The following is a 20,630-nucleotide window of genomic DNA, read 5'->3' on the forward strand; positions in this document are numbered from 1 at the left end:
AAAATATGTTTTCACTTTTAGTTTCTTGACAGTAACATATTAAGCATAAAGTAGACTGTTTTTTGCCCTTTGACCTCACTCCGTCCTCACTAAAATGGCCGCGGGTCTGGGCCTGTTACATTCCTCAACGGTTACTTGTGGTTGCTAAGCAACCTCAAACGCCTCGGGGAGAGGAACATAATGGGACAGGACCTGAAGCAATACCTGACGAGACCCGTCCACACTGTACCGGGAGATATTTCTGCTGATCGCTTCTTGCTGAACCTCACTGGAGATGTGGACCGTTAGTCAACTGCTGCTGTCATCTTGTTATTAAGGTAAGGTTAGCCGTCAAGGTCCTGCTGTCGTACTTCTAAGTAAATGTTGAGTGTTTGCGAAGGAGACCGGAGCGGCTTTGTATTTTATCTGTTACACCTGCCAGCTGCTGGGTAGTGATTGTTGAGACATGGGGTCAGAGTCGGTGAAGGTGGTGGTCAGGTGCAGGCCCCTGAATGACAGGGAGAAGGCGCTCAGCTGTAAGATGGTGCTGTCCATGGACCTGCAGCGCTGCCAGTGCTTCATAGAAAAGCCAGGTGCAGTGGATGAGCCACCTAAACAGTTCACCTTTGATGGGACCTACTATATTGATCAAGAAACTGAGCAGATGTACAACGAGATTGCCTATCCTTTGGTTGAGGTAAGCTTGATTTTATTACCTGCCTGCAGAGCTTGGCTTTACAAAAGAAGCAAGCTTGTCACTGGACACCTTCAGCCCAACATCAGTAGCCTATATCTAATTCCTAATGAATGCAGACGTCATTGTGAATACCGTATGGTCACCTCAATGTTTAACACAGCCTCATAGTTTTAAAAAAAAAAAAAAAAAAAAAAAAATCACTTTTACAGGGTGTGACTGAGGGATACAACGGGACAATTTTGCCTATGGACAAACTGGAAGTGGAAAATCTTTCACCATGCAAGGGGTGTCTGAACCTGCAACCCAGAAGGGTGTCATCCCACGGGCCTTTGAACACATCTTTGAGAACATTCAGGTATGTCTGTTGACCACAGCGATCTTGTAGCTTGCAACATGCATACGCAATATCATGCTCTTAGTTTTTGTCTAGGCTTGTCTCAGCACTGATAGAATAATCAGGGCTCGCAAAATTTCAAAATCCCTGGTAGCCCTTCGGGCAGGCACTCTTCAGTTTTTGGTAGCCCAAAATAAATTTAAGTAGCCGAATAAAAAGAGGACAATTTTTGATTGATGTTTTGTTTCCTTTACAATATTATACTTTAATGTATAATATTGTAAAGGAAACAAAACATCAATCTAAAAATATTTAAAACACAAATTACAACAACAATTTCAAACATCAACTCAAATATTTGGTTCTAATTGAACAGAAATTTCTATGAACTTGCAAGAACTGTGTACAACATGAATCAGTCTGTGTCAGATCCTGAATTTGAAATTTCCACTGAAATCACGGGTAAGAGGCAAGTGGAACCAAGATCTAGGACATTTGCTTTTTGAAGTTTGCAAAGACTGCTAAATTTTGCCAGTGGTAGTTCACTCTTTGCAACATAGTACGCTATTCTAAACAGATTTTCAGGACTTCTTGTTATCCTTGGTTTACTTTTAGTATGTTTTTGCAATTGGTGTTTGTTCTGGGAAAGATACTGCAGACTGAGCAATAATGTATTTCTTGCATTTCTCATGGGTTCTGATGGGGTCTTTCTTAAAATGACTGGTCCCAGTAACAAAGGCGCTTGTCGACTCAGAAATCGAGGGAAACTCACAACACACCCGGCAGAACATTATGTTATTTAGCTTGTCATATTCCAGCCACAGAAATTCTTTTGTCCATGAAACCAAAAAAGTTGCGCTTTCTTTTTCCCTCATTGTCTGATTTGTCATAACTTTTCCGTTTTGTGGTAGGCTTTTCTTTGGCTGCCTCTTCAGCCTGACCTCTCTTGTTTGGCTCTGCAGAACTAAAATACCTGCCTAAGCCATCTGCTCTTACACACATACTTACATAACGATCAGCAATTCTCTGCGCGATCAACCTCTATCACATGTTTAAGCTTGCTGCAGGAGATTTCACTTGTCATGTTTGATAGTAAGCTAACGATTGATAAGACTATGTCAGAGGAATTGGTGCGCAATTAATCTGTGACTTACCAATTAGTGCTGCCGCTCTCTACACACAGTTCGCGTGATCGCAAAGTGAAAGCAAAAAACAAGCGCAAATTCAAACGCGATTTCAATGTGTCACATATTGACAGTGGCTCATCGATGCCGATGACATAATTACTCAGCTACATTTGTGAAAGAATGCAAAAGCATTGACATATCTTTCATTGATAGCCTGACGGGCAGGGCTGAGATGGATCTTGGTAGCCCGACTGGAAAAATCGCTAGCCCCGGGATGTCGGGCTAGCGATTTTGCGAGCCCTGATATACAGCAGGAAGCTCCCACGTCGTATCATCCTCTTAGTTTTTGTCTAGGCTTGTCTCAGCACTGATAGAATAATTATATGTTTTATCTTGTGTGTGCAAGCTAGTGTGCAGAAAATACGAAATTCCTGGTGAGGGCCTCCTACTTGGAGATTTACAATGAAGAAATCCGAGATCTTTTGGGAAGCGACACCAAGCAGAGATTGGAGGTGAGTCCCTGCTTTTAGATAAACTAAACAGGCTACGCTGTATCAGAAGAAGCCAAATGGATTATTGTTCTTTGGTTAGTACAGCAAGGTGAGTGTGCTGTTTTCTGCACAGTACTGTACATGTTGCCATGGTGATTTAAACGCACAGTTGATTCCTTAAAGGTCAAGGTGTTGTAACAGGGTGACAGACTAGCTGATTGTGCGTATGTGTGTGCTTTGTGTGGCTGATGAATGCCTAGCTGAAAGAGCACCCAGAGCGTGGGGTATATGTACGGGACCTTTCCATGCACACTGTGCACAGTGTGGGAGAGTGTGAAAGAATCATAGAGAAAGGCTGGAGGAACCGGGCGGTGGGCTACACGCTGATGAACAAAGACTCCTCACGCTCCCACTCAATCTTCACCATCCACCTGGAGAGCTGCAGCACTGGTGAACTTATAAGATCTTTGCCTTCACTATATCTGTTCAGTCTGTGCTGATATTCTTCTTTTGGATGCGATCCTCTTATATCTCATAATGTCATCAGCACTTTACCATCAGAGTTGTTTTTGTTCTGTGGTGCTATATCTTTAAACTTGATAGTATATGAATCTCCTTAGTAATAGTTTTCATTTTCTTTCTGTGCTTGCATGTAGTTTTCACACCATTAAATAAAACATACCAGGTTAATAAAGGTAAATAATAAGGCTTTGTAACAGTGTTGAATGTTGCTTGTGTTTCCTGTGTCAACTCAAATTCTCAGATTCATCTGGCCAGGACCATCTATGGGCAGGAAAACTCAACCTTGTGGACCTGGCAGGAAGTGAGCGTCAGTCTAAAACTGGTGCTACCGGGGAGCGACTCCGCGAAGCCACAAAGATCAATCTTTCCCTCTCGGCCCTGGGAAATGTCATCTCCGCCCTGGTAGATGGACGCTCCAGATACATCCCCTACAGAGACTCCAAGCTGACCAGGCTGCTGCAGGACTCTCTGGGAGGAAACACCCGCACCCTGATGATTGCCTGTCTTTCGCCTGCAGACAACAATTATGAGGAAAGCCTAAGTACCCTGCGATATGCAAACCGGGCCAAGAGCATCCAGAACAGGCCTCGCATCAACGAGGACCCAAAGGATGCTCTGCTCCGAGAGTATCAGGAGGAAATCAAGAAGCTGCGGGCGCTCCTCACAGGCCAGCTGAGCACTGCTGACCTTTCAAGTAAGTGACTCAATTTTATAGAAAAAACAGCATGTTGTTTTAGTCTAACATTCCTAAATCTACACATAACCTCTATTACGTGCAGAGAGATATTTTATTTTCTTGCATGTTGTTTTTCCTTAATTACCAGTGCTATAAAAAAATCCTTTAAAGAACTTTTATTTAACATGCAGCTCTGCTGGCTGGTCAGTTTTCTGAGTCATCCCCTGCTGTTCCCTCAAGGCCACAATCCACCCCCACCGAAGAAAAGAAGGAAAAGATTAAAGAGGCAAACATGGACCAATCCCACACAATTTATCACTTCAACTTTAAGCATGCATTGTATAAAAACCCTGTGATTTATGATCTGTGTTCTGCTGTCTCTGCAGGAGTACGAGGAGAGGCTGTCCAAGTTGCAGGCTGAATACAATGCAGAGCAGGAATCCAAGGCGAAGCTGCAGGAGGACATCGCTGCTCTGCGTTCCTCCTATGAATCAAAGCTGTCCAGTCTGGAGAAGGCCCAAGCCAGCAGGGGGAGCTCTGTCCCCAAGAATGGTAACAGAACACCCTGTGCCAACAACAGAACAAAACTTTTCTGCCGTTGGATCCTCCCCATGTATGCTTCTTTGTATTGTGCCACTTCTCTACATTAGTGGGCGCCAGCTGTACATTCCAGGTTGCTGAGGAAGAACTCTGCATGAGCACTGATCCCATGCGCCACGGTACAGTTGAGGAAACCTCCCAGACTAAGGTAGTGTCCAGCCCCACTTTCCGTAAAGATCACTCCTCTTCAAATCATATTCTTATCCTGTAACAACGCAATCTTATGTAGGCAAAATGTTGAATTTTATTCCCTCATGTTGGCGAGCAAGCTTTCCGAAAAAGATCCAGATAGAGCTGGGCTCTTGGATTCTTCTGATGCAACTGCACCGGGGCCTCTAGACCAGAAACACGTCCTGGAAAGGTTTGTAGGCTTCTATTCTCATCATGGGAACTTTCCTTAACATGAACACTTCCTCAGATTCATAGCTATAATTTTAATATAATATATATGTCTTAATTAGCCGATCCATCTAATTTCTACTCCTTATGGGTCTGGATTGTGAGCATTTTCAACACTGTTCACAGAATATTGAACATCTTGTTATGATGGTATCTACAATGTTCTTATCACACTCCATGATGAATGTGTCATACTTATGCTTTTGGCTACAAATGGAGTGGATAATCAGATTCCAGCTGTATATTTTTCTGTATGTGCTTACTCTTGCATTCTTTTACATTACTGCATTCTTCTATGTTATTACCATAATCCGGTAATTAGCAGAACAGTTATGTTTAACATGTCATACATTGATGGGTACACTAGAACTATAATAATATAGCGAGAATTATACTAAGCACGCATCTATGCGGTGTCCTTGGTGTTCAATCTTTCCTCAGACTGCAGCAGCTGGAACAGGAGGTGGTAGGAGGGGAGCAGGCCAGGAACAAAGAGCTGCAACAAAGACAGCGGCAGAGGAAAAAACTTGCTGACCAGAGAAAAGCTCAGCTTGTCCATGCTCTGTCAGAGAACAGCGAGGAGAGCGAAAATGTGCTGCTGAATGTCTACAACTCTATCCAGGAAGAAGTCCATGCCAAAAACCAAATGCTAGTCAAAGTTCAGGGCAAGGTGAGTGGAAGTAGTTGGAAGGAGCTTACAGCAGATTCAAAACAGCATCTTTCTGTTGGGAAGAAAGCATATGTGTTAAGGGTTTTCTGTAAATTTCAAGGAGCAATCAGAAAGTTTGGGTTATCCACCCACAGAAATCTTTCTCTATCCTATGATCTCCTTTTCATGCACCCCTGCTCTTGACAAATTTTACTCCTTAAAAGTCAAATTTTAAGGTGTGTGTGCAATCTCACCAGAGTGGGATTGTACATTGTGAATTCATGCCCCACTTTCAGACTATAAATGCAGACTTGTGCGTTAACATCCTGGAGCATCTGTGGGAGAACATCCAGTGGAAAGAGCCTTAACAACAGCATCACCAAACAATGAAAAGGCAACAGTTTTGCGGCCACAAAAGCCCAGTCTTTGCTCACCATCTTCCTTACAACTTTGTACAATTCTCCAAAATCAAGTTAAAGTGAAAGACTCCCTGTTTTCACACACTGGGCAAGATCCAGCACTCTTTGTAGAGGCACAAGTACAATGAACTTCCAAAATAGTGATCCCAAATTAACAGCAGCGGTCTGGAGATGTATGAGAAGGCGACTTTGACCAGATTTAAATTGGGTAATTTATTAACTTTTTTAACCTGAAAAATTAGGTTATCTCTTCAGGGATTTACTAATTTGATGTGTTGAAACAGTTCTCTCTTTGCACGTCAAACCCTAAATATGACACATTTTCAACAAGTGGGTTCTAGCTAGTTTGCTCATGAATAATATGCTCCATCATTGTTGCAACAGCTGAAAGCAGCCAAACTGGAGATCTGTGACCTGCAGGCAGAGTTTGAGGTGGAGAGGAATGACTACCTGGCAACTATACGCAGGCTGGAGAAGGAAGGGAAGCTCCTGCACAGCCTGCTGGAGCGTATGGTGCCTCTGGTGCGCCGTGACTGCAACTACAGCAACCTGGACCGCTTGAAGAAGGAAGCAGTCTGGGACGAGGACAGCGCCACCTGGAGACTGCCAGATGTGATGGTGCAGAAAACAACACTGCCTTCAGGTGGGGTATATTATGTTAAAAAAAAAAAAAAAAAGTGAAAGCTTTTTTTTTTTCTTTTTTTTTTTTGACAAGACAGTAAATCTTGTGTGTGTTTTGCAAATTACTTTCCTTAAATGTTTATTAATCACATTCTTTTTCTTAGCAGTGACTCCAAAAGCTTCAGCTCGCAGAGGCTCAGGTTCTGATGCTGGAGAGGCATTTATGGTGTGTTTGCATTTCATGCATAGGCTTTTACTTGACATACACACATTCTAGCAGGATTAGAGGTCATTTCTGTTTTAGCAGGTGGAGGAGGACAGGTACAAGGAAATGCTGGACAGAAGTGACAGTGAAAATATCGCCAGCAGCTACTTCAAGTCAAAGAGAGCGAGCCAGCTCCTCGGAAGTGACACCGCAAAAGCCCACGGTGAGAAAAGAAACTGCAGGCTTCTAATAAGTACATATTACCAGTTAAATTAGTGAACTAGCTCTGCTGTTGAATGTTATTTCATTTTTATTTAGCAACAAATGTGTATGCTGTGATCTTGTGTTTCTGCTTTTCATTAGATCCTGACTGGCAGGAAAAAAAATTAATCACGCTGCTACACTTAATGCTGTTACAATAAACTTTTGTATTGCATTTGGGAAGCCTTTTCATTAGGTTATCTCTCTGAGCATTTTAAGTTTTGGCTTCTTTTTTACTTTTTTGTATATTTTATATTTTTACTTATTGAGACCATTTAATTTTAGATTAGTTTTTGTTTTTTTCTTTTTCACTTTCTTACTTTTGTTTAGTTTTTACTGTTGTCTGTCTTTCCTCCTGCTGCCGTCCCCTCTCCGCTAGTTAACGTGGCAGGCCACCTCTCTGTGAGCGGCTCTAACATGAATCTGCCTGTGAGCTCAGACGCCATCCTGCCTCGCCCCTTCCGTCTGGAGTCACTGGATGTCCCAGTGTCCAACGGTAAAGTGAAGCGCAAAAAAAGCAAACCTCACATCCATAATGAGGCGATTTAAACGGACTGTGACCCACATACAGGGAGTGCAGAATTATTAGGCAAGTTGTATTTTTGAGGAATAATTTTATTATTGAACAGCAACCATGTTCTCAATGAACCCAAAAAACTCATTAATATCAAAGCTGAATGTTTTTGGAAGTAGTTTTTAGTTTGTTTTTAGTTTTAGCTATTTTAGGGGATATCTGTGTGTGCAGGTGACTATTACTGTGCATAATTATTAGGCAACTTAACAAAAACAAATATATACCCATTTCAATTATTTATTTTTACCAGTGAAACCAATATAACATCTCCACATTCACAAATATACATTTCTGACATTAAAAAACAAAACAAAAAACAAATCAGCGACCAATATAGCTACCTTTCTTTGCAAGGACACTCAAAAGCCTGCCATCCATGGATTCTGTCAGTGTTTTGATCTGTTCACCATCAACATTGCGTGCAGCAGCAACCACAGCCTCCCAGACACTGTTCAGAGAGGTGTACTGTTTTCCCTCCTTGTAAATCTCACATTTGATGATGGACCACAGGTTCTCAATGGGGTTCAGATCAGGTGAACAAGGAGGCCATGTCATTAGTTTTTCTTCTTTTATACCCTTTCTTGCCAGCCACGCTGTGGAGTACTTGGACGCGTGTGATGGAGCATTGTCCTGCATGAAAATCATGTTTTTCTTGAAGGATGCAGACTTCTTCCTGTACCACTGCTTGAAGAAGGTGTCTTCCAGAAACTGGCAGTAGGACTGGGAGTTGAGCTTGACTCCATCCTCAACCCGAAAAGGCCCCACAAGCTCATCTTTGATGATACCAGCCCAAACCAGTACTCCACCTCCACCTTGCTGGCGTCTGAGTCAGACTGGAGCTCTCTGCCCTTTACCAATCCAGCCACGGGCCCATCCATCTGGCCCATCAAGACTCACTCTCATTTCATCAGTCCATAAAACCTTAGAAAAATCAGTCTTGAGATATTTCTTGGCCCAGTCTTGACGTTTCAGCTTGTGTGTCTTGTTCAGTGGTGGTCGTCTTTCAGCCTTTCTTACCTTGGCCATGTCTCTGAGTATTGCACACCTTGTGCTTTTGGGCACTCAGTGATGTTGCAGCTCTGAAATATGGCCAAACTGGTGGCAAGTGGCATCTTGGCAGCTGCACGCTTGACTTTTCTCAGTTCATGGGCAGTTATTTTGCGCCTTGTTTTTCCACACGCTTCTTGCGACCCTGTTGACTATTTTGAATGAAACGCTTGATTGTTCGATGATCACGCTTCAGAAGCTTTGCAATTTTAAGACTGCTGCATCCCTCTGCAAGATATCTCACTATTTTTGACTTTTCTGAGCCTGTCAAGTCCTTCTTTTGACCCATTTTGCCAAAGGAAAGGAAGTTGCCTAATAATTATGCACACCTGATATAGGGTGTTGATGTCATTAGACCACACCCCTTCTCATTACAGAGATGCACATCACCTAATATGCTTAATTGGTAGTAGGCTTTCGAGCCTATACAGCTTGGAGTAAGACAACATGCATGAAGAGGATGATGTGGACAAAATACTCATTTGCCTAATAATTCTGCACTCCCTGTATTTGCAGTTTTCTACAATGACAGTTTTGATGACTGTGTTGTATATGTATATCTGACTGTGAATCAGTGGTTTGTTTTTATGACTGCTGGTATCTAGATTTACACAGGACCCATTTATTGCCGATGTTACAAGTCCATTTGCGTCATTAGTTTTTAATTATATTATTAATGTTAATTTTTAACTCATTGGTACCTACTATATGATGCTGTCCTTGATTTTTATTTTATTTTTTGCAGAAACATAATTTAATGTTTGTGAGAGTTAGGTTCTTTAATATTAAAATAACTGCATTGTAATGTTGCTGATTTCCTTTTTTTTTTTTTTTTTACCCAGCATTTAAAATTCTGTACTTGTCAAGAACAGATGACATCAAATTAACTGATGTCTCAATTTCATTTACTTTACAAAAAAGCCATTAAAACTTGACTCCAGAGTATTATGAACAGTAGTAAATAAAATATCAGCCTGCATGTCAAACTGTAGTACTCTGCTGTCACAAATGGGTCAGGAAAGCTGTTGTCAAGGCAGCAGTATGCTAGGATATGGTTATCTCATATTACACATCATCTCTGGTCACTGCTGTGGGTTTTGGTGTGATGTTAATTAGTAGATTCTTTAGCTAAATGCAAATAACATATGTGAGACAGAATGTTGTTGTTGCAGTTTTTAATCATAAGAATTAAATATTGAAACGTTTAGCCTGATGTCAGTCCTCTTAAGGTTGCAGGACATGCAGAAAAAAATGCTGTTTAACTCTATCCTTTCTGCAGCTGTGACTATCTTATTTCTCATTTTGACACTGGCCTGATTTCTTTGTCTGTTGCTTAATGTTGCTCGACTAGCAGACAGCTGCGTCCGTTTCAAAGTCTGACATCATTTATTGTGGCGACACAATAGACATAGACACCGATTCCTTTTGGCAGACCTGCTTACTGAGCGATAACACAACTCTAATATCCTTCTGCAATAATTAACCACGAGCTAATCTGGGCTCTTCAAGACCGTTGCATAACAGATATCATGCCGTTCAAATAACCCATCAGGAGAAATTAGAAGTGTGACATGTGAGTGTTACAGGAAAATAGAGACAGGGCCACTAAGTTTGCACAGAGGTGGAGCTAGAGATAATCGGATTATGGACGAACGGCTGAGCAGGCTTTTCCATCATCTGAGTGGTGTGTAAGATGAGCAGTATGGCTGATAGCCTTTCTGTAACAGGAGAGAGGTAAACACTGCAGGGATACAGTCATAAAGCTTTGCCTCGGGGGTCTGTGGGTTCGCTTATTAATCAAGACATTCAGGCTGAATATAGACAACCACAGCCTGGCTCCTCCATGTGCTGAAATGTCCTTGGGAAGAGTAACAGTAGGTTTAACACTGCTAAACTTACTGTTATCACTTCAAACCAACCTCATATATAGTGTTGGTTGTTTTTGCTTTTTTAACAGAGCCACATGGACTGGTGTAATCTGTAATGTTTATCTGCAAATATAAAGATTTTATTATTTACAGAGGAGAAAATTAGGAAATGAATGCAAGTGGCCAAAATGACTTTTCCCATGTAGGTTGGCTACGCTCAGCCTTAGATACAGGTTAAGGGAGTGAGGTGAGCCAGTTGAGATCATTCAGACATTAAGATGCCTCCTGGACCCCTCGTTTTGGAGGTTTTCTGGACATATCCAACTGGGAAGAAACCCTGTGGAAGACGCAGAGCTCACTGGAGAAATTATATACACTATATGGACAAAAGTACGGGGCCACCTCCAGACACATACAGGAGGTATTTGGCCAAGGAAACTCATGACGGAGGTTTGAAGCTCATTGGTGATGTTTGCACGCAACCTGCCCCAGCACTCTGTGACCTCGATCTACAATGTAGTCTGGAGTGCTGCTATCACGGCCCAACTTCCAATAAGGAAAAAAAAAAAAGTCTTAAAATGCAGTATATTAGATAAAAACTTTATTTTCGGTGACATTCATAGAAATGGTGGAATAGACAGAAATTATTACATGGTTGTTTTTCGTTTCATATTTTCAGTGTTACACAATGAAGGCTGTGTAATACTGAAACACTCTTTAATCTACTGTACACTGTACAAAAAAAAAAAAAAAAAAAAACAGTAGTAGAAAGAAACTGAAGAACGACTGGCGCGTGAGTTGTTGTGTTGGACATAAGTACTGAAAATGATCCCCCAAAAACTTAAAAAAATGTCAGAATACTAAAAGACTGCGTGAACTGATCTGGTGCTTTGAGGATTTGCTCTAAGAAAAATCAACGTGCAGGCACATTTGTGAACTATAAAACAATGAGTAAGATATCAGTTCTGGCACACCCTGATCCGTGTCTTTGATTTAGTACCTGTGCCAATAGGGTCTAAATTTTATATAACAGAATTTTGTTAGGTTTGCAATACATTAAGATACTATTTTCATACACTGACGCTCTGGATTTAAAATATTTAAGGTGCATTTTCTGTTACTTTTGAGTGCATTTTTAATTGTAGATTTAAAAACAACTGTCTTTAGATGACTATGTGTTGTATATTGTAAGTGTAGAACATATTGTAAGTGTATGGCCCTTTAAACGCTTCCTCTCCTGCTTTTATTTGACAAAGTGCCGTGTGCCAGATTTCCACTTAACGCTTTAACTCTCTTTAAGCTGATCGTGTGCTTGTGCTTCTTTCTGAGCATTGCATTTATGCCAGCAGGCATCTGCTCTTTCAGTCTTTTAGCAGTCCAAGCTTTTTGAGAGCCTCTTTTCGATCACCTCCCATCCCAGGCACCACCATCACTTTGTAGCCTACTGAGTTTGAGGTTTTCTGGGGTACTGGGGGAGCTGTTGTGGTGGTCCTGGTGGTTGTCACTGGTTTGGCTGATTTCATGCTTTGCGGTTGAGAGGTGTTTCCACTACTTCTACGGTTGTCCAGGGTGGCAGACTGCTCCAAATTAGCTGTCCTCTTTCCATTGGATTGAGCAGGATGTGATGACACAGGCCGCTGGTCACGTTTGGTGTACTGACGCAAATTGGCAGTGGTCTGCTGAGGTCTGTTATTGGACTCTTTTGGCACTTGAAAGTTACAAAATGATTGGCTCCTTGATGGATTACTATTAGCTGGACCTCTTGTAAACTTGTCAGGTGTTACACCCAAGGAGGAGTTAGGTTTGGGTGGAGGCAGTGGGGTTCCTTTATCATTTTCTGCCTCTTGGCCTTTCAGGAGGCCCAGCTTCTGCAAAGCTTCCACTCTCACCACCTGGGGATCAGCTGCATTCTTGACACTGTATGAAGAATCTGATATTATAGATTCTTCATTTTGAGTGTTTGCAGATATATTAGTAAGAATCTTTTTGGGTTTTGGGGAACAACTGAGGACCTTTCTTACACTTGGAAACCTCTGACTGGGATTGTCTGATCTTTGGAGATTTCCAAGTGTTGGGCCTTCCACTGGGGCAGAATGAGCGTTTTCTGAGTCTATAGTATGATCAACTGTTGAGCATAAAAGGGGTCTTCTTTGTGGAGGCACTCCTCCCATAAATGTACAAGTGCGTCGTGGAGAGAGGTCCTCTAGGTAAAGGACCCTCAGCTGTCCTCGCTGTGGGTTTTGTGGAAGGAGGCATAACATTAGCCTCTGAAGATGTTGGGCGAACAACTGCTTTCTGGTTGTCTTTGTATCCTGGTTTGTTGTTTTTAGATGTAAACTGAGGCTTAGAGGAGGCGGTTTTGACTGCAGGAGTGCCTGGTTTAGTACCGAGTACAGAACAGGGAGCACTGCTTGCAACAAGAAGAGGGGTGGGAACCAGGTAGCTGTGCATGGGCCTGGCATCAAAATTTTTGTTGATTGGTTTCTGGCGATTGGTTGATGTCTGTGAATCTGGAAGTCGAACAAGTACACATTTATCACTAAAATTCTGCACACCTACCTAGAGTATTTCACTAAATAATGTGTCACTAATTCTGCATCTGTTCCCAGGGATTAACTCACCATCAAGGTTGCTTTTGCTCATGGAGGCTGACAGATTAGCCACTTTAGTAGCAAGGTTGCTGGAGCTGGGCAGTTGTTCAGGCTCGTCATTGGAGACTCCGCTGTCCTCCTCAGTATCCAAAGACTCAATAGTCTCCTCCAGAAACATGAGACAGGCCCTCTCCTCAGCAGACAAGTGCTCCAGACTATCATCACTCTGAAACGTATTAAAGCAGGGCTTTCATTTAGAAAAGAAGTCCACAATGAGAGATAGAAATCCTCTCTAAGAAAAGAAATAGACTTTTAGCTTTTATGTTACAGCTCTGTTACCAGTATTGTTTTGCCTCACTACTTCAAGTTGTTTCGTATATGTTTTGTGCTATTAGTAGTGTACATATTCTTTTTGTCAAGATTGAAGAGGGTAAACTTGGTTACTTACAAAGCCAGAATTAACACTGACCACACTGTCACAGCTGCCAGCACTCTCCATGCCATTCATTGTCTCCATTCCGGTGTCACCTGGCCAGGTATCATTTATGGGCATCTTAGTGCCCTACTTATCCACAGTTAGTGACACACCCTGTTGTTTCAATCTGAAATACAGAGTAAAATTACTATTGAAACTGTTCTTAGCAAAGTGAAAGATTTTTTTTTTTTTTAAAGGGATACATTAATTATTCTCCACATTTTTCCCCTGCTATTTATTCTTTATGGCCCTGTAGATCATTTTCAATAGCACCACAGAAAACACTGTCCTTCATGAGTATCTCCCTTACAGGGTTTTACCCCATAGACGCATTTGTGTTACCTAGTTTTAGCCTTTTGTAGGAATTTCTTAACAGCGTATAAAGGAATCATTTGACAAATGCGTAAAGATTTTTTTTCGATATCTTTTGTTTGATAATTCATAAATAATCAACCAAATTGTTAAATAGAAAGCACAATAGGTCATATTCGACACTGTGAGAATGATACATCAATGCTAATGACAATCATGGGTACAGCTAAAACCTTTTTTCCTGCAAAACAAATAAAATCAGGAAATATATAGAAGTCAAACCATTTTTTATGCAAATAGCACAGCATTGACCATTGGGTCTGACCCTGTTTCATTTAATTTCTATGTGCTCACATTGTCTGCTAACTGTAAAGGAATTTATTCTCTGGTATGTTGATAAATAATAATTAAACATCTGTGCAGCGTGACATCACCTAAGCGGCACATCTTTCAGATATGAAAGCCAGTTTTATGTATAAATGGCAATCAGCACCAAAGGACTGTGTTCATATCCCGATCACTATTGCTAACTACCTTTTAAAACAGTCAACTATAAAAATAAGCGAAGCGTACAGCTTCATCAATCAGAGATGAAAATGAGTCTGTGGTTATTTGAATGATATTGGTCTTATAGAACGGTAACAGTATAACTGTAATCCTGTGTGTACACTGGTTGGGTTGTGTGATGGTAGGTATTTGAGTCAAAACTGATACTTAACATTGCACACAGAAAATGTATATAAACTTTATAATATCCAATTATGACCTGCATAACTGTGGACTTCATACCTGATCATGCAGCTAAAGAACAGCAAGGGCACAGCTTTATTGTAAGCACTGAAATTGACAAATGGCAGGTTATCATAGCTCGGTGAGCTTCTAACAGATATCTAACTAGTCCTCTTACTACATGTGACTTGGATTACAACCTGCATGCCACTCCTAATCTCTCTTTACCGGATCAATTTCAGAGGGAGTGGAAGGCAGAAGCAACCAGTCTCCTGAAGGCTATATGACACCTGTTTAAAAAAAGCTGTTTCAGCTTTGTATTTGGAAATTTTGTTCAATGTTTCATTTATATGGGTATTGTAGCGTAACTGCAATTTGAGAATAAAGGAAGTCCTGTCTGGCCCTGGTGAAAAGAAATTCACTTTTGGATAACTGTCAACACCTGAGACGCAAGGTCTGCCAAATAGGGCAGTGGAGGCACAAAAGCGCTTCTGTCCACTGTTCGTGCTTTGCCATGCCATCCCATCCCTTTAAAATTGTAAAACCCCTATAGCCAGATCAGTAGGAAAAGTCCCAGGTCAGGATATGAATCTGAACAATGTAAGCTCAGTGTTAACGTTTATTGTGATTTTTGACCGGCTTGAAACACTTTTTCACATTTGTCGTTTTTATCTACCTATAAGGTCCCAGTCACTCTGCTATAACCCTTACTCTGAAAAAACAAACAAACAAACAACAAATCCTGTGGCGTGTCCAGCGGGGTGGCCTGGGGGGGCACAGGCCACCCCCCCAACCAGACTGGCCACCCCAGGTGCCACCCCAAAGCGAAAACAATAAAAGTCAATGAAATATCAAATATACGATTATGTTTTCACAGTGAAGCTCAGATATCCGAGTGTAAGTGAATGCAGCATCGGCTTCTGCGCTATGAGCATCATGTTAGCAAAGGTAGGAGAGCCAAGCATGAAAGACAGCACCGCAGAAAACAGTTTTTCGGCGAAAGATTAACAGGTTAACATAGCTGGACTGGCCATCGGGCATACCGGGCATTGCCGGTGGGCTGATGACTTTTTTTTTTTTTTTGTAACGGCATGAACAATGAGAGGTGGTGGATTGGAGGTGGAGCTGGCGATGTGTAAAAATAACTCAGTTGTTTGGTGGTGGCTATGGTGTAGCTTCCACAGATTCAGTAACATTAGCAAGTGGTGGAGGCCAGCTGGTGCATGACACAAACGGGAGGCAGGAGGAGAGACCCGAGGCAGCCGCCAGTCCGCGTGTCAGGTGAACTGAACTTCAGGTAAAAGTTATGACCTGCAGTCTATCTGAGTCAGATATAAACCAAGTTTAGGTGGAGTTTATTTTTGTTGTGCTGACTGTTTACAGTCAGTTACAGTAACTCGTACTGCGTACTAGCTAGCATGACGGAGTTTCTGTACAACTGGGTGGGTGCTGTGATGTTACTGATAGTGAACTTTATTTTATTCATAAGGTTAGTTAGTAGAGTTGCCAACGGCTCCTTAAAAAATGGAATGGTCCCTCATTCAGAGAAAATATTACACGTTTCATATTGAGCTAGAGAGACGCAGTTTGTCCCGTACTTTAGCTAGAATGAAAAAAAAGACACAAAGCTGGAGTTATTCTGTGTCTTTGCTGCACAGCTGGCTCTTCTTCTCTCATTCTCTCCCTCCCTCTCCTGTTGCTACTTCAATCATGAAACTGATCAATGATCAGCTGATCGGCTTTTCTCTCTTGTTTGTTTATTGCCCACTTTGCGCCAGAAAGAGGAAACCGGCGGATGTCGCACTAAACAACAGCAGCACGTTTAAGCTTGATCAGCTGTTGTTAGAATTTATTTAATATTAATTTCTAGTATCAGCTGATGTTTGCTGGAGCCACAGCTGTAAAGCTGCTGGTCATGATGTCGGTTTGGATACGTGGTGAGAGGGAACAGGTGATGGAGAAACAGGTTTACCTTTTAGGTCACATGAATGAGTTGAAGGGAAGTTATGAACTGTTTCTGAGAGACAAATAACACCAGGATCCTTTTCTAGCAAAGTTATGCCAGGGGGCCAGGTAGGGCATTAACAGGGAGAAGGGGGGCACAAAGAAATACTTTTCTTTCTTATTCTCATTTAAAATGTCTAGCTGTTATTAAATAACTATCTGAATCTGAATCAGAAAACATATGTGCACTATATGTCAGTAAAAATACTATGCAAATATTGCTGTCCTTGAATGCTGAATAAACACTGACAAAGCACTGATTGTATCTTTTCTACTTCATCAGTGCAGTATCTAAAAACTTTGCACCGTAGTGGTTAAAATCTCATTCTAATAAGAGTTAAAAGCGCATTCGGTTATTAGGTTTATAGGGTTATTGAATTATGGTTAACAGTTGGTAGAATTTTTTTTTTAACATTATCTGCAAATTACATCTGCCACCCTTCTCCAAATCTGTGCCCCTACCTGGCCCCCCCAACAAAAATTTTCTAGACACGCCACTGAACAAATCAGACTGTAGATAGATATGAACCCGAAGAACATTTAACAAAGTGTTATCTCTGTAAGTGAGCTACACCTATCAACACAGTAGGCAAAAACAAAAACAGGGCGAGTTTAGCTATCACAAGACTATGATGCACAAGTCAAGGCAATAAACTGCTGTGTCAGATTCTTTGGAAAATGTGGTGCAATGACAGCGTTACTGTTGTTTTCATTGTGGCTGTAAAAGAGCATCTGGCTAACTTTTTATTACCTTCGATGAATTCTGTGCAGGATGTTGTGTAATAGGGGTTATCATCATTTTCTCCACTGTACCCAGGCTTCAACCCACTTCCTTCACATTACTTACTGAATCCAAGCCTGTCTTTTGTAACTAACATTATTAGCCCCAAACCGCCATAAAACCCCTTCATCGAAAAGTGTTTAAATACTGGTTAAGTATAAGTCTCAGACTTGACAAACAAAACAAAACATAAAATAACTGCCACAAGCGGTAAATTATTTAAATAGCATCCAATAAATGAAAAATATGTTAACTGTTCCTTACCCTATTTACAACAGAGCTTTAGTTGCTAAGTAAATAAAGGCGTACCTGTCCGTGCACGGTCGTCTCTCATATCCTGCTCCGCGTGCAACTGAAGACAAGGTGAGCGCGCAACTCAAGAGACACCTGGAAGAGGGACTTTGTCCCTTAAGCTTCTAGCCAATCAGAAGCCACATTCTCCTTAAGCCCCGCGAGTCCTCGTTTTCATTTTTTTTTTTTTAAACAAACAAATGTAAACCATTCCTGTCTCTGTCTGTCAGACGTATGCTGCCAGGACGGCTGGAAGTAATCCAAAAATTTAATGCTCTTCCTCCATGTATTAAAGTGTTCTTTATGTTTTTATTTTTTGGGCGTCAGGCTTTGGGTGAGCATTTAGGAAATATCCTCTAAAAAGTGTTGACTAAAAAGATAGAGCTTCACATATTTTTTCAGTTAACTTTGTTATTGTTATTATTATTGTCGTTCTTCTCATTAATTATTAATGTATTTATTTAAAAAGAGAACAGGTGCTGTTTACTACAGTGCCGATTCAAACAGCACAGACGATGCATAGCTAGAAAGTTAGATTTCACTGATACTGCACGAGTGATTTTGGTGGGTGTGTGCGGGCGGGGGCGACTACCTGACTTTAAGTAATTTAGTGATGCAGTTAATCATTACTTGTTCATGCAGCAGTACACAAACTTCAAGCTTTACAAAGGGCCGCCACAGCGTTGAGCTCAGAGGCTATACCACCTTAAAGGCATCCTAAAGGGGCGTCGTGGTTTAACACCCACGGTTCGATCCTGGAAGACACAACCAGGTTAAAAATCTACCAAACCAAATACCCAAATACTTCTGAGCCCAATCCATTCAGTTCACTACCTAATTAAGAAAAAAGTTACAAATTGAGCAAACTGTTGCCAATTAGTTTAAAAAAAAAAAAAAAAGTCTATTTATGCAAGTGCTAACGCACATTAGTTACCTTATTTGCTAACAAAGCTCAGATCTGGGACACAGCCAAAATCTCACTGCAAGCTGAAGTTAGGATTTCAGCTGGTGTTAACTTCCGCAAGTGGAGTGATTTTTTTCCTTCTTTTTTTGGTAGCTGTTGTTTCAGGGGAAAAAAAAAGTGCTACACTGAACCAGTACATTTCTGATTGCTGAAACGGGCATGAATTGCATCCTTTGTGCAAGTCTTGAAACTCACATAAACCAAAATAAGAAACTGTAAAGCTGTAAATGGGGTGTTGTATATGAAATATTTGTAAAGAGGTTTGTAGTGTTTTATGACACATTAAAATATCACATTATTTAAAAGAAAGACAAAAAAACTAATTCCTAGGCTGTGTTTTGTAGCAGTGGTAGCTGTTACTGTTGGTCAAAGAGTAAGTAAATAAATCCTAAATCCTATTATGAAAGGGTAGATGTTCCTTAAAATAACATGCGGGTAGTGTAATCCGACAATGATGGCACAGGACCAGTGTAAATTTGCCAGTTGGGATTTATTTTTAGTAGCAATGCACTAGATAAAGTCATAAGATAATGGAGTTGTCACAGTAATATCACAATTAATTAGCATTATCTATGTTACTTTCCATTTGTATCTATGTACAAAAGATTCTAACCTTTAAATTTCACACTGCTTTTTGTCCCCTGCATCAAACCATTTAAAGAAAAATATCTTTAAAGATTTATTTAAAACCCATTGAAGCGCGGCAGCAACAAAGCATCATCTCAGGTTGAGTTTTGTCACAAGGGAAACTGAAAACTATTTAACTCTTTGTTAGTTTGTTTTACCTTGTTGTTCATCAAGCACTGCAGAATTTAAACCCATTTAGCCATGAGTAAACCCAGTATAGTTGACACAAAGCAACTTTTACACAACCCTCCTTGCTATATTTTTTAATTGACAACACTGAAGAAAAAAAACAAAACAATCAAGTAAATCCAGTTTATTCTGTAGTGCTTTGTGTGCAACATTCACTGTTATTGTTAATCATGAGAACATGGCAAATACAAAATGCAACAAAGCCATTTCATGGTTTCATCAAGTTGATTATTCAGTTTTGACCAGCGTTTAAAATACCTAAGGTAGATGATGAGGTGGGATAAGGGGGGGAAAAAAAAAAAAAAAAATCATACAAAAAAGTTGTTCTGTCCAGTCAAGGCTCCACTGTGAAGCTGATGGCAACAATTCTGCCAAAGACCCGTCAAACACCATGTTTTGCCACAATGAGAACTAACCACAGTTATCAATTTCAAATCTTTGACTTGAAGTTTAATACAAGTGCTTTCTTCATCCTTATAGCCAGTGTATGTCAAAGAAATTAGCAAAGAGATAATGGATGACTAGCTTAAAATGTGAGAACAGACCCTGTTGTGGGGAAGAAAAAAATTCATACAGTGAAACAGGAGGGGCAGTTTTTATAAAACATACAAAACACAGTAAACTAAATGTACCTTTACTTTTAATACATCCACCCAGAGCTATAAACGTAAGATGGAAATATTTGATGTTGATTAGCAAAGGACATTATGAGCAGCCTTTACAAGGAAAAAAAGATCTTAAAATACTGTATATGTCTTACCTTGATTTGTTACAAATATAATGCTTGAATGGTTTTTCAAAGTATGCAGTATAATTTAAACAACAGAAAACAGTTCTTACAGCATTTCAAACTTGTGCACTACAAAAAAACAAAGACAAGAAAAACACTCGTCAAAACCTGCAGCACAAATATAGAAAAATGAGCTACAGATTTTGTAAAGTGTTTCGTTTACAGCACCATAACTTTTTTTGTCTTATTTAGTCAAGCCCACTCACAATCAATGTTGCAACACCCCCCCCCAAAAGATCCCCCAAAACCAATTTTGCACTTGCAGTATGACACTGTATTCAAAATGCATACCACCAACCATACCAAACATAGTGTACCTTTGAGCTTAATAATCAAGGGACAAATCATTGCATTTAATGTCTTCGATAGACGCAGAGTAACAGAGAGATGCATTGGTGTCTGCAATGA

The 20,630-nt window shown here is 40.7% G+C and overlaps 2 protein-coding genes across 2 annotated transcripts; one reads left to right on the top strand and one right to left on the bottom strand.

Annotated features, from left to right (window-relative positions):
* The first annotated feature begins 71 nt into the window (after nt 1–71).
* Nucleotides 72–9,808, top strand: kif17 (kinesin family member 17). The gene is given in 16 exon segments (XM_039611835.1): nt 72–676; nt 886–910; nt 913–1,031; nt 2,548–2,649; nt 2,889–3,078; nt 3,392–3,844; nt 4,018–4,112; nt 4,213–4,378; nt 4,477–4,574; nt 4,696–4,787; nt 5,267–5,495; nt 6,278–6,536; nt 6,682–6,740; nt 6,822–6,942; nt 7,360–7,546; nt 9,109–9,808. Coding segments are annotated over 15 exon segments (2,409 nt in total). The 5' UTR covers nt 72–445; the 3' UTR covers nt 7,530–7,546; nt 9,109–9,808.
* A 2,022-nt stretch (nt 9,809–11,830) lies between these two features.
* Nucleotides 11,831–18,941, bottom strand: LOC116320310 (specifically androgen-regulated gene protein-like). Its single transcript, XM_039612668.1, has 5 exons — nt 17,671–18,941; nt 13,509–13,662; nt 13,091–13,286; nt 12,649–12,979; nt 11,831–12,386 (listed from the first exon to the last, which is right to left on the bottom strand). The coding sequence occupies exons 2-5, from the start codon at nt 13,611–13,613 to the stop codon at nt 11,831–11,833; spliced, it is 1,188 nt and encodes a 395-aa protein (XP_039468602.1). The 5' UTR covers nt 13,614–13,662; nt 17,671–18,941.
* Between the last annotated feature and the right edge of the window lie 1,689 nt (nt 18,942–20,630).

This window comes from Oreochromis aureus, linkage group 5 (genome assembly GCF_013358895.1).
Source record: "Oreochromis aureus strain Israel breed Guangdong linkage group 5, ZZ_aureus, whole genome shotgun sequence".
Classification (NCBI taxonomy): domain Eukaryota; kingdom Metazoa; phylum Chordata; class Actinopteri; order Cichliformes; family Cichlidae; genus Oreochromis; species Oreochromis aureus.

Coding starts and splice junctions, on each gene's coding strand:
- LOC116320310 (XM_039612668.1), bottom strand. CDS start 13,613: ATGCCCATAAATGATACCTGGCCAGGTGACACCGGAATGGAGACAATG. Junction 13,287..13,508: donor TCAGTGTTAATTCTGGCTTT/GTAAGTAACCAA, acceptor AATACGTTTCAG/AGTGATGATAGTCTGGAGCA. Junction 12,387..12,648: donor CCTCTCTCCACGACGCACTT/GTACATTTATGG, acceptor TTCTTCATACAG/TGTCAAGAATGCAGCTGATC.